Below are 12,559 nucleotides of genomic sequence, written 5' to 3'. Positions count from 1 at the left end.
CAAACAGTGGCATTTGAGGTTGTGGCCCGTGGAGCGGACAGGAGCTACTGTCCACGGAGCGGAGCCATGTCCCCGCTAGACTCCCAGGGGCTTCCCGTGCACGTGCGCATCTGTAAGCTGCGGGTCCTGCTTTATTTAGACTCCTTCCCCTGCCTCTGTAGCTGTGTTGTAGTTTAATTCCTTTCGTTGCACATTCACGTAGGCGTCAGCTTTTTTTACGATAAAGCCACGCCGTGGGGAACGCACCAGAGTCCCACAGTTACACTTACGGTTGTCAGCCCATTACGTCCCCGCAGGCCGAGCTGCTGGCTGAGTGGGGGTGAGCTCCACCGTGCCCCTCAGTTGGCACAGCCACACGGCACACGTCCTGGCTTCGACCCCTCAGCAGACCTGAGAGTCACTGCAATTTCTAGAAAGAAGTTTAGAGAAGAAATAGACTTCTTACAGATGTTTCAGTTAACCCGGAGGCTTAACTGAACCTGCTTTTGTGAGACTTTTTCACCTGTGTCTCTTTAACTTGAATCCAGGAAACCATGGAAAACGTGAAGAAATGTAAAAATTTTCTATCTACGTTAATAAAACTGGCCTCATCCGGTAAACAGTCTACAGAGACAGCTGCTAATGTGAAGGAACTGGTCCAGAACCTACTGGTAAGAGGCCGTGGCTCTGAGTGCTTGTTCGACATGCGGGGAGGTTCCGGCTGTGGCCCCGGGCGGCCTCCTGGGAACTGACCTGCAGCCCCCGGGGGAGGCCGGCGCCCGGCCTGGCCTGCTTCCCACGGCGCTCACTCGAAGGCCACATGAAAGTGTCCCGTCGGCCTCAGGAGCGTTTGTGAGCACGCCCGATGGAGGGAGTTTCCAAGGCTTTTTCTCGCACGTTTCTGCTTTCGCGTTTTAAACCTGTCTGAGGTGGAAAGCGAGTCTGGTGACGCCCTGCGGCGCGTCTCTGCTGCCCAGTGACCGGTTCACAGCCGAGCTCGTGCCTGCCGCAGCCCACCACTGCCAGAGGCCTGTGACCGTTTGGCACGGAGGGGCACTTGTTAAAGACTGCCACGCGCCGTGATGAGCCCGCAGACGCGGGGACCCCAGGGCCCTCGAGGGCCCGGCCACCGTGCTGCTCGCAGCCTGTTCTGTTGGGACTCCGCCCGCCGTGGGCACAGCGGTCCTCTCCGTGTCGCCTGCGGCCTCAGGGTCCCTCCTCCTCGCTCTTCTCCCTCGTTTTGGTTTGTTTGTTGAGGAAGCCTGGTGGTTTGGCCTTTCTGCTGGAGGGTGCATGTGCCCAGGGCCCCCCTTGCGGACTCAGCCGGGTGGGGGGCAGAGGGGAGACCCCCAGCCCCGGGGTGACGGGCGGGGGGACAGCCGCTCTCAGAGCTCTTGCCCTCCCCATGGGCCACCCTAGTTTTGGTCTGGAAGGGACAGAAATCATGCTCCTGCAGGCAAGCAGTTGCTTAGAACACACACCTGAATGCTTTCAGGGAATGTAGAGATTGAAAAATGATCTCTCTTCATGAGAAGCAACAGTTCCTAGCTTTTTGTTTGTTTTAATGTAACAATTTCACCTTATAATGAAAATTGCCAATGAAATAAATGTCTGTCCCATGCATCCCTGTGGCCCCTTGTCTGTGGTCTGTCCCCTCTTGCTGAAGGAGCCAGCTGGGTTGAGCCCTTCGGGCTTCACGTGATCTGGCGCTACCCCACCCCCGTACGGCTGTGCTCCTGGCCCCGGGACCCCATTCCACCCGGACACTGCTGGCCGCTCCCTCTTTGGGTTAGGCGTCACATAGGGCCTGGCTGCTGGTAAAACCCCAGACAGGAGGGTGAAGGTTGGGCAGAAGCTCGGGTTCTCCTGCGGGACCCCGGGCGTTGGCAGCCCCGGCTGAGAGCTCTCCCCCTTGGGGCCTCCTCTCGAGGATGGCCGGTGAGTCGTTCTGCCCCCTCTCCTGACCGCCCCGCCCCGAGACCACATGCTTCCGTTTCCAGGACAGAGCTGCGCCTCCTCTTTGGGCTCTTGCTTCCCGCCTAGGGCTTCCTCCCGAGGGCTTGGGGGTCTTAGCGTAGGTCGCCTCTTCCTGTAAAGGCGTCCCCGACTTGTCCTGCGCTGTCGCCTGTGCCCCAGGCAGGACCTGGCAGAAAGGACACTGATTGCCGACAGGGCACCAGAGCAAAGTTGAGTATGTGGAGGGGTGTTAGCTCATGCTCACACGAGGATTTCCTTGTGGCTTTTATTTTTAAGGATGGAAAAATCGAAGCGGAAGATTTCACCAGTAGGTTATACCGAGAACTTAATTCTTCACCTCAACCTTACCTTGTGCCTTTCCTGAAGGTAAATGCAGGGACCCCCCTGCGGCCCCACATGCCGGCAGCTGGCCGTGGGCCTGGGGGAGGGGAGGAGGGGTGCCCCGCTCCCTGCTCAGCGACGGTGGGGCTGGGGATTGGTGAGCGTGACTGCCGCCCGGCGCCCAGAGATGCCAAGGCTCCAAGACCCGCGTGGTCGTCTGGGGAGGCTCGTTCCTCAGAGTCCGAGTGGGGGTTTCTGGGTTTGTGTGGAGGGAGCCCAGCCGCCCGCCGCCGACCCTACTCTGTCTTCCCGCCCAGAGAAGCTTGCCCGCCTTGAGACAGCTGACCCCCGACTCCGCGGCCTTCATCCAGCAGAGCCAGCAGCAGCCGCCGCCCGCCTCGCAGGCCACCACCGCGCTCACGGCCGTGGTGCTGAGCAGCTCAGTCCAGCGCACGGCCGGGAAGACGGCGGCCACCGTGACCAGCGCTCTCCAGCCCCCTGTCATCAGCCTCACGCAGCCCACACAGGTTGGCGTTGGCAAGCGGGGGCAGCCCACGCCGCTGGTATGAAGGCGAGAGCCTCGCCCGTCACCCCCGTGCCCACCTCTCCCGCAGCCATGGCCCAGAGAGGCGTCCCTGCAGGCAGGCAGCAGAGCTCCCGCCGGGGAGGCCAGGGCACTGGCGGAGTCCTGTCACCAACTAGGGGCTGGGGCCCTGCTCGTGGGTGACACGTTTCTCGGGAAGACGAATAAGCCGGTTGGCTCTCACCCGCCGGCCCGTGCGTTCCCGGTTCTGGCCGAGGGTGTTCATGCTTCCGGTGCCATGTGTTTGTAGTGGAACTCGAGCAGGACGTTGTCTTTGATCAGCAGCGGCCCCAAGACAGGGAACGGTGTGCCGGATGGGGTTCGGCGGGGTTTTGGTCTCCTGGCTTGAACCCAGTCCTGCAGCCACAGTGTGGCTCTCGGTGACCTAATTGCTGCAGGCCACTGAGTGTTGATTTCGGGTGTGGATCGTTTTCTGAGTTGTGCAGCGAGAGGAGGATATCTTTGCTGGGAAGAGCTGCGTTTTAATTTTTTTTTTTTTTTTTTAAAGTTTATTTACTTTGAGAGACCGCGTGAGCAGGAGAGGGGTAGAGAGAGAAAGAGACTCTCAAGCAGGCTCCATGCTGGCAGCACAGAGCCTGATGCGGGGCTCAGACTCACGAACTGTGAGATCATGACCTGAGCTGAGATCATGAGTTGGCCGCTTAACCGACTGGGTCACCCAGGCGCCCCTGGAGTTTCATTTTAGATGTGCTCCCCAAACCCAGAAGGACAGCCGACTTTTGTAATTTCAGAGGGATTTTGTTGCTTTACAGATGGTTAAAACTCCCCAGTGGGGCAGCCTCTCCTGTCACTTGGTAGCAGGTTGTAGAGTGTGTTTTGTCACAGCGGCCACATGGTAACGGAGTGAGCTGCCGGACTCCGTGAGGCCGTGTGCCCCCCTGCTCGGGGGCAGCCTCTGTGTTGCGTTGACCGGTGGTGAGGGAGGCGTGCTGACGTGCTGGCTGAGAGCATCCGGTCTGCGGGCAGGGGGCCGAGGGTGCGCAAGAGAGGACTGCTTTTCATGCAGGGGGGCGCAGGGCCGTAAGGACGGGGCTGTCCTAACCCAGGGGGCCTTGGGGGCCTTTGAGCAGAACCCGATGGGTCGTGGTCGTTCTTGGACAGGTTCGACTTCTGGTGTGTACTTGTGGTGGCCTGAGCCGCGTTCCTGGCTTACGGTCAGAGGCGGTGGCAGCAGGGTCACTTACCACGGTGCTTCCCGGTCCCGCCTTGGGGGCAGCGGTGGGGTCAGGCCCGAGTCAGGTCTGATCCGGATCCCTGAAGCTTATGGTGATGAAAATGGTGTTTTTTTCCCCTGAGTTCGTGGCAAAACCTGACTCCAACCCCCTGAGACCGTTGTTGTCTTGACTCGTTCTTTAGAGGTGAATTTTCATGGATTTGTTGCAGAAACACTTTGGTGGCAGGGCACCGGCCTGTCCCCTCAGGGAGTGTCTCCTGATATGAGGCGTGCCCACCCAGCCACCTTTGTAATAAAAAACCCTCAGAAGGGGTCCTGGGCCAGGCAGTCTCCCAGCACAGGAAGTGCCACTGTGTGCGGGGCGAGGCGCTGGGCTGGGCACAGGGTCAGTCGGGGGCCTCTGGGGCACAGGCAGAGGCGGGATGGAGCTCCGGGCTGCGCAGTTCTGAGCAGGCCTGGGGGCAGCAGGGACACAGCCCGGGCCGGACTCCACCCTGGGATGTCACCCCAGCTCAGCCTCGGGTGGCCGGTGCGGGCAGGCCCCTGTGGGGAGCCCGCAGCAGAGGTTCTGCCCTGAGGGCCGAGGGCCAAGTTCAGGGCGGGACGTGGGGAACCTGACCCCCGTGTGGGAGACGGCGCGTTTCCTACAGACCCTGTGCGGGAGGGAAAACGGGCCCCATAGACCCCGCAACTGCACCCCTGAGATCTGGGAGGAAGGCGCGTGTTCCACGCCGGACTGCCGGGTCAGCCTGCCGTGTCCTGGCACCGACCTCAGGCCCCACGTGCAGATCTGCCCCTGGAGCTCCCTCTGTTGTGGCGTGGACGTGGGTGTCCAGGTCCCGGCAGGGCCCCCGGCCGGGCCCGGGTGCTGATGGGCCCGTGGCTCTGCCCCAGGTCATCCAGCAGCCGCCCAAGCCCGGAGCACTGATCCGCCCGCCGCAGGTGACGCTGACGCAGACGCCCATGGTCGCGCTCCGGCAGCCTCACAGCCGCATCGTGCTCACCGCGCCCCAGCAGATCCAGCTGAACCAGCTGCAGCCAGGTGAGGGCCGTGGTCACACCTGAGGGCCTCCCCCTCCCCTGTTCAGTGCCACCTGCTGCGTTTTCAGCGCTGTGCAGCCATCATCGCGTCGGGGTAGTTTCGGGGGCACAGATCCAGTTCACACCACCGGGTCCTGTGTCCCGGGCCTCTCCTACGCTCGAGAGGTGTGTTTGTGCCTTTGCCCGGGATTTCGGGTGAGGGTCCCACGTGTATACAGACGGCACTGTGGTGGGTCAGCAGTGACGCTGTCCCCTCGGCCGCCAAGCTCCCTCCGAGCGGTGGGGCCCATGTGTGCGGAGGGGGCGCGCGGGGTGGGGGTGCGTGGGGCACGCTCGCGCGTGCGCGGCACAGACCGCCGGTGTCCTGTGTTGCAGTGCCCGTGGTGAAGCCCGCCGTGCTGCCTGGGACCAAAGCCCTCTCTGCCGCCTCGGCTCAAGCAGCTGCTGCGCAGAAGAACAAACTCAAGGAGCCCGGGGGAGGCTCGTTTCGGTACGGAGCCCTCGGTCTGCGCCGAGCGGGGTGACCGGCAGGGGCCTGGGCCCGGGGCAGCCTTCTCGCGGGGCACCGGCCACTGTAGCTTTGAGATGCTTTCTTTCCACGCTTTTGACCTTTGCGCACGTGTTTCCTCGCAAAGTTAGTGCAGGGGGTTTGCTGCAGGCACGTGGCAGGAAGTCAAGGAGCCGCTGTTTTCAGTATGAACTGATAGAAAAACCATCACTGTGGCGCTAGTGCGTTGTGACTGTGACGCAGGGTGCTTCACCTGCCCTGTAACTGAGACGTCTGGAAATGCCGTGCTTCGGGCTCTTGAGGAGCAGCTGGGCTAGAGCTGCGTGTCCGGGACGTGCAGTGGGAACGCCGTGGGGCTGACGTGGATCACAGGGAAGCAGCGGGAAAGGGCACGTGTCCGCCCCCACCAGACCCCGTCCCTGACACTGTCGCCCGCTGGGGTCAGCTGGGGTCAGCACCCAGGCGGGGTGAGGAGGGCCCCGTGCCTGAATGGCCTGGTGCAGGGAGTGGGGGAGGACGTCTCTGAGGGAGGGGTCCCCCTGCACAACAGAGATGCAGGTGTTTGCGGGCCACGGGGAACCCGGCTGTGTCCCAGGGAAGGGAATTTTACTGCAGGAAGGAGGTGAGCTAGAAAGGCCCTGTGGTGCCAGGTTACCTCGCGGTCGTGTCCGTGCACAGATGGTGGGGGCCCCTTGCCGTGTGCACTGGAGTGCCGTGTGGACTCCCAGATGCCTGGGAGTGGCACCTGGGTGGCAGCGAGGACGCCCAGCGCTCAGACCGCCTCTTCCAAAAGCCGTTGCGCCGGCATGGCCCGGGCACCTGAGAAGGGCTGGTTCCAGGGCCTCTGGGGCAAGCTGGTGCAGCTCACAGGGCAGAAAGCGGTGCTGGGGTGCGGGGCTCGCATCAGAGGTGACCTGAGTTGCCGGGTGTGCGTGTCTGTAGCGACCTACTGTGTCCCCAGATGAGACGGGAAAGCACGAGCCCACGACACTGAATAAATGGGGAGCTAGTGGGGAGGGCGACCCCGGCAGGGACCCCGGAGGGCGGGAGCTCCGGGTGCATCAGGAAGGGACCAAGGAGACCCACCCTCTGCGGGGCCCATGTGACATTCTTGTCACGAGGGGAGGGGACGTCCGTCAGACGGGGGACACACACGTGCTGCAAGACGCCCGGCCTGTGGCCTCAAGGTCACGAACACGAGAGCCAAGGAAAGGCTGAGGAGCGTCCCAGGCCAGGGAGGCTGAAGAGCCGTGCGGGGGGCTGTGTGGGGGCGGGCGCCCTGCTCGCGGGGGACGCTGGCTCCGTGGGGGGCACGTGGGGTGACCTGGGGCTTGGGGAGTCGGGCCGGCAGCTTCCCTGCAGGCGATTCAGGAAGGAAAGAGTTCTCCACTCTGGCTTTTTTGTAACTGTGACCATTTTAAGAATAAATTAATGCTGTTTGATTTTCTAAGCAAAGTGTGACTGGGAACAAACTCCTTGAAGCCGTGGGTCCCGCGCGGGTGGGTTGTGCTCTCTGAACTTAGTCCTGACCGCGGGGGAGCCCTCTGCACGCACCCTCATGCTGGGACTCCTGGGCGGCTGTAACGCCCAGCAGGTTTTCCTTTAAAAGAACAGACTCTCTTTCAAAGAAGACTGCTGGGCTTCCTCGATCAGGTGACAGCGCAGGGCAGGAGGGCACCAGCCGGCCGCTCGCCTGGAGGGGTGTCCCGTGTGCTTTCTGCATGGGGTCCCCTGCCCCACTTACGGACCGCTGGGTCAGGCACCCCCAGGTGTTTTCTGATGCGCCTCTCGCTCAGTCGGCTTGTCTTCTCTGAAGGGATGACGATGACATCAACGATGTGGCCTCGATGGCGGGAGTAAACCTGTCGGAAGAAAGTGCACGCATATTAGCCACGAACTCTGAATTAGTGGGCACCCTGACGCGGTCCTGTAAGGACGAAACCTTCCTCCTACCAGCGCCTTTACAGAGAAGAATCTTAGAGATCGGTACGTGGGCGCCACCGCCACTGGGGCCCCCGGGGTGTGTGCGACTCTAGCGCTCCGTGGAGAGCTGTCTCCTGCCTGGCTCCCTGGCGGAGCACGCCCGGTACCGTGTCCCACGTTACCTGCATCGTACCGTCCACGTTGCTCGATGCCTGTGGTTCTCAGGTAGTTGAAGCGGGTGTAGACCGGCCCCCCACCTCACCTCCACCCTGAGTGCCTGCCCGGGCCGCTCTCAGGGCACTCTGAGCAGTGAGTCGTGGGAGACAGGACAGCGACGCGGAGGGAGAAGGAGCTGCGATGGTGCTGAAGCGCTGTCCACCTGCAGGTAAAAAGCACGGCATCACGGAGTTGCATCCGGACGTCGTGAGTTACGTATCCCACGCCACGCAGCAGAGGCTACAGAATCTGGTAGAGAAAATCTCAGAGACGGCCCAGCAGAAGAACTTCTCGTACAAGGTAACACGCTGCTGTCCTGAAGAGACCGAGCTTGCTGTGGACTCCGGGTCGGTGCTGCCCGGCCTGCATGAGGGTGCGGGGCCGGGGCCGGGGCGGAGGACCTGGAGTCCCGGAGCCCCTGCTGGTGCCACCGCAGTGCCCCCCGCCCCCTGCTAGCCCTGCTCCTGTGACTCGGACCCCGCCCTGTTTTGTGCGGTGGGGGCTCACCTGTGCCAAGGCCCTGCCTCCACCTGTTTCCTCACCTGAGTGCCGTGCAGAGGGGCCCAGTCACCTGAGGCCTCTGCCTTCGGAGCGGCAGTTAGAATCAGACAGCTTCTCAGTGTTTGAGGTGGAAACCCCTTGTGAGCCCCAGTGCGGCTCGCTGAGACTGTGGGCAGCCCACCTGCAGACCCCATCCCACACAGCCTGCCCGGGAGCAGGGGCTCTGTACGACTTGCTTTGGGGAGGAGGGGTGTGTGCAGCCTGTCCAGCCTAGTCCCCAGGTTACTGACCGCATTCTTGCCTTTTTTGTAGGATGATGACAGATACGAGCAGGCAAGTGACGTCCGGGCTCAGCTCAAATTTTTTGAGCAGCTTGATCAAATTGAAAAGCAGAGGAAAGATGAGCAAGAGAGAGAAATCCTCATGCGAGCGGCCAAGGCAAGTGTCTGCCCTTCACTCTGCGGGGTCGTGCCCTCCCTGGGCCCCGGGCACCCGAGCACGTGCTTGGGGCCTCTGGGAGGCCAGTGTGCTGTCGGGGGCTGGCCCCGGAGCCCTGATGCCCTTGATTAGGAAGGGGGCCTCGGGCGGGCTGCGAACCTCAGCCAGAGCCCCTCGGGCCGACGTGGCCTGCTGTCCGGCAGAGCCCTGTGGCCGTGGGTGTGGGAAAGGCCCCACCTGAGCTCTTCTCCAGGGGGATTGGCCTTCTTAACGATGTATGTTTTTTTCCCCATGATGTGCAGCCTAAATTTTTATTTTTTGACTGTAAAAAAGCATTTGAAAATGTAGGATATGTTCTATGATCTGGATATCGTTACATCATGAATAAGATAGTGTGTTTGTTAGATAATAAACACTTAGGTCACAACTTACTTCTTTTTTACGTCTTTAAAAAAATAGTCTCGATCCAGACAAGAAGATCCAGAACAACTAAGGTTGAAACAGAAGGCAAAAGAGGTAAGCGTTTTTAGCCAGAAGATCTTTACACTTGAAAACAGATTCTTATATAACTTGCTCGTGCAACGCGAGAAAACGTGAGGAAGGGGCCGTATTTCTATGCGACGGGCACTGACATAGCTGCTTGAGACGCATGCAGATGGCTCGTGCCCTGCTTCCAGAGGGTGCGTGTAGTCTTTATACTTTCCAGTATGTTTTCTGAGCTTTGAAAGATGCGTATCTGCTTTTCTTTATTTTCCTGATTGTAGGGTAAGCTTACCGTTAAAGTCAAAACATGAAAGAAACTTTAATTTAGACAGTTTCCGAAGACCCGCTGCTGCCTCTGTTACTTTCCTCGTGAGGCAAGAGCCCCACGCGTGACATGATGGTCCTTGTTTCCTTTTCCCAACAAAGATGCAGCAGCAAGAGCTGGCGCAGATGAGGCAGCGGGATGCCAACCTCACGGCGCTTGCCGCCATCGGGCCCAGGAAGAAGCGGAAGGTGGACTCTCCAGGACCGGGGTCGGGGACGGAGGTACAGGAGGGCGGCGAGGAGGGGGTCGGGGACGGAGGTGCAGGAGTGTGGCGGTGGCGAGGAGGGCTGGAGGGGTCTCGGGCGTCTCAGCTCTGCACAGACGCCCGGGACCCTCGGCCGCCCCGCGGGCCTCCCTGGAGTACTTGTGACCCTGACACTTCACAGTCGGGTCAGCTCATTGTGATGCCTCGGGAGCCCCGGTGCTCCCCACACAGAGGCGCTCGGGCCGCCTGCCTGGATGCAGTGAGAGTCGGGCCTCCTGCGGAAGGCGCCGTCGGAAGAGGCCTGCTGGTGGGGGGGGCACGGAGCCAGGCTGGCGTCAGGGGGTCCCGTGCTGCTCTCCGTGTGTCCAGATTTTGTTAGTTCCTGCGTTGTTTGTTGTGGTATCTTCATGCACAGCTACACACCTAGCCTTAGGGTCTTGTTATTTTCACTTACTGTCAGTTGTGTTTTAAGCCTGTTACGGCCTTTCCTGCTGGCGTGCGTAGCTCCGCTTCTGGAGGCTGCGGTCCAGGACTGCGCGAGCAACGTCCTCGGCCCAGAGGACCCACCGCATCCAGCGCTTGTCGTGGGCGGTGCGCCGGCGAGGGGCTTGCACGGCTTCTGTTTACTCGAACGGGATGGCGCTTCCCCCTCAACTTTGAGTAGTGTCTTCCTGAGGCAGAAATGTGGGTTGACCGCTCTCCGCTCTCCTGTGTTGAAGATTCAGTCTCGTCTACGCCCTTGAGTACGCTGAGCGCGTCCTGAGGGTGTCGTGTGAGGACGTGCTACGAGGGGCGCGGGCCGCACCAGGCACCCCTTACGCCGTGCGCTTGCTCCCCGTCCCCGTGCGCACGCTCCGCGCTCTTGTTCCAGGTCCCAGAAATGGTGGGAGGTTCCCTAGGGTGCTTTGCAAGCTGGCAGAGCCCTTTTTCTTAACCCGACCACCAGCTGCGAGAGATGTGTGACCGTCTCTCTCCTGTGCGAGACGTGGCCCCGTTGTCCTCGGGCCGCACGTGGTTTACACCTGTGCTCCCGCCTGACTGTCCCCCTTCCCTGGCTGCTTGCCGTTTTCGTCATAAGCTTTAGAAGTTTGTCTGGGTTCTCGGTAGATCCGTAGGGCAGTGTCTCTCCTCAGAATCGGGACCCCGTGGTCTTCATTTTTTCGGAATTCTTTTCTGTTCAGTTGGCTTTTCCTGTTGGAGTTTCCAGTGACACCTGCATGAGACCTGGTGACGTTGCCCTTGGGTGACTGCACTGTTATTTCTCTTTCATCTTCTCTCTGCTCTTCAGGCTCCTGACCGTGTGGGGCCGTGTCACCGAGGCGGCCGATGTGGCCGTGGTTCTGGGGTTTCCAGCCTTCCTTACGGTTTCTGATTCTCTGCTGAGAGTCCCTGTCTGCTCACGTGTAGAAAGAGACCGCAGCTCCCAGCACGGCCTGCGCATAAAAGCTGCTTTCTTGCCTGAGCAGGTCCAGGATCTGGGCTCAGACTGTCTCCGCAGGTGGCTAGCGATTGCCGCTCGGCGCTGGAGACGTTGGGCGGCCCGTGCACTCGCTCCCAAGCCTGCGGCTTCTCGCTTAGCAGACGGTTCACCCTGATTCGTGCGCTTTGTGTTTCCCTTGGGCGTCAGCAGCGGTCTGTGGAGCGGCCCTCTGACCTAGCGCGGCCCCTGCGGCCCTGCCTTCCCCTCCTGGGTGGCTTTCACTCTAGGATGTGACCTCTGCCTCCCGGGAAGGGTGTTTGGCGTCTCGGCTGGGTGCAGGGTGGGACCAGGGTCTTCCCGCTCCGGCAGCGGGACTCCAGCTGCTCGCTACAGCACCGCGCCGCCCAGGGGTCCCTCTCGCCCTCCTGCGGTGTCCTCGTGGGACTGTGTGTGTCACCCTGATGTCTGGTCTCGATGTTGGTGTCCGTGTCATCATTTTGGGAGTTTTGCAACTGCTCTGCCGGATCGTTTAGGATGGTTCGTGGGGCCGGCGTCGGTGGGATCTTACGCGCAGAGAGCAGCTCATGCCCTGGGTGCTCGAAGGTCCGTTTCCGTAGCCGTGAAATCCCTGGCTCCTATTTCCTTGAGAATCTTAAACGTGTTACTCCGGATATTTATTCCTGGTGCGAAGTGTTGCCGTTCAGGCCTGATGATAGTCTAATTTTATTTCTCTTGTGTGTCATGTGTTGTTTTAGCCCAAGATACCCAAAGAATTCTTTTTTCTAACGAGCTCAGTCTTACTTAGATTGGCTGTCTGGGCTGGCGGTCTCGGGCGTAGGCAGGGTCCCTTCAGCTGCAGCTTCAGGTCTGGTTTTGTTTGGGAACATCTCTCATGATTATTTACGTGGCTTCCTCCTTGGAGACCCCTGTCGCGAACGCTGTCGCACTTGCCACCAGCCTTGCCTCCCCCTCCTGCCCCCCACCTTGCCGTCCCGCCCGGCTCTCAAACCCTCTGTCTGCCTCGCTTGTGCTCACGTTCTTGTTCTCTTGGTTTCTTAAGTTTTCTTTCTAATGTTTTCTCCACTCTGGTGCCTTGTGTCTGAGTTTCACTAATTTCAACTCCTATTGTTCTTTACACCTGTTGTCAACGTCTTTTAGCTTGTTTTAAGGTAGAACGTCACAGTTGTGGTCTGTTTTTTGATTGTGTCTTTTTGGTGTTTTTCCTTGTTTGCAAGAACATAACTCGTCATTTTCTCTCTTCCTTGTGGTGACTTGTGTGGGGTTCAACCCTCATGCTTTCCCGTTGCTCTTTTCACGTGAGTTTCCTTTTCTTGAACTTGAAGAGCAGGTGTGTCTGAAGTAGCCTGCGGACCTCTTAGAGCTCCTCGCACGTGCCCTTCGTGTGCTGGAGAAGGCGCAGCCTCCTGCCCTTGGCATCCAGGCC

General features: G+C 60.3%; 1 protein-coding gene across 1 annotated transcript in view; it reads left to right on the top strand.

Moving 5' to 3' along the window:
• Nucleotides 1-12,559, top strand: part of TAF4 (TATA-box binding protein associated factor 4) — a 61,393-nt gene that overhangs the window by 38,084 nt on the left and 10,750 nt on the right. The window contains exons 5-14 of the mRNA XM_077756302.1: nt 528-650; nt 2,233-2,322; nt 2,595-2,840; nt 4,950-5,097; nt 5,472-5,586; nt 7,421-7,590; nt 7,913-8,043; nt 8,557-8,682; nt 9,142-9,198; nt 9,592-9,711. Coding sequence (XP_077612428.1) covers nt 528-650; nt 2,233-2,322; nt 2,595-2,840; nt 4,950-5,097; nt 5,472-5,586; nt 7,421-7,590; nt 7,913-8,043; nt 8,557-8,682; nt 9,142-9,198; nt 9,592-9,711 — 1,326 coding nt within the window. The remainder of the gene's footprint in view (nt 1-527; nt 651-2,232; nt 2,323-2,594; nt 2,841-4,949; nt 5,098-5,471; nt 5,587-7,420; nt 7,591-7,912; nt 8,044-8,556; nt 8,683-9,141; nt 9,199-9,591; nt 9,712-12,559) is intronic.

The sequence above is a fragment of the Crocuta crocuta genome, unplaced genomic scaffold, assembly GCF_008692635.1.
Source record: "Crocuta crocuta isolate KB4526 unplaced genomic scaffold, BGI_CrCroc_1.0 scaffold123, whole genome shotgun sequence".
Taxonomy (NCBI): domain Eukaryota; kingdom Metazoa; phylum Chordata; class Mammalia; order Carnivora; family Hyaenidae; genus Crocuta; species Crocuta crocuta.
The sequence above is the reverse complement of the archived record's forward strand: the minus strand, read 5'-3'. Positions and strand labels throughout refer to the sequence as shown.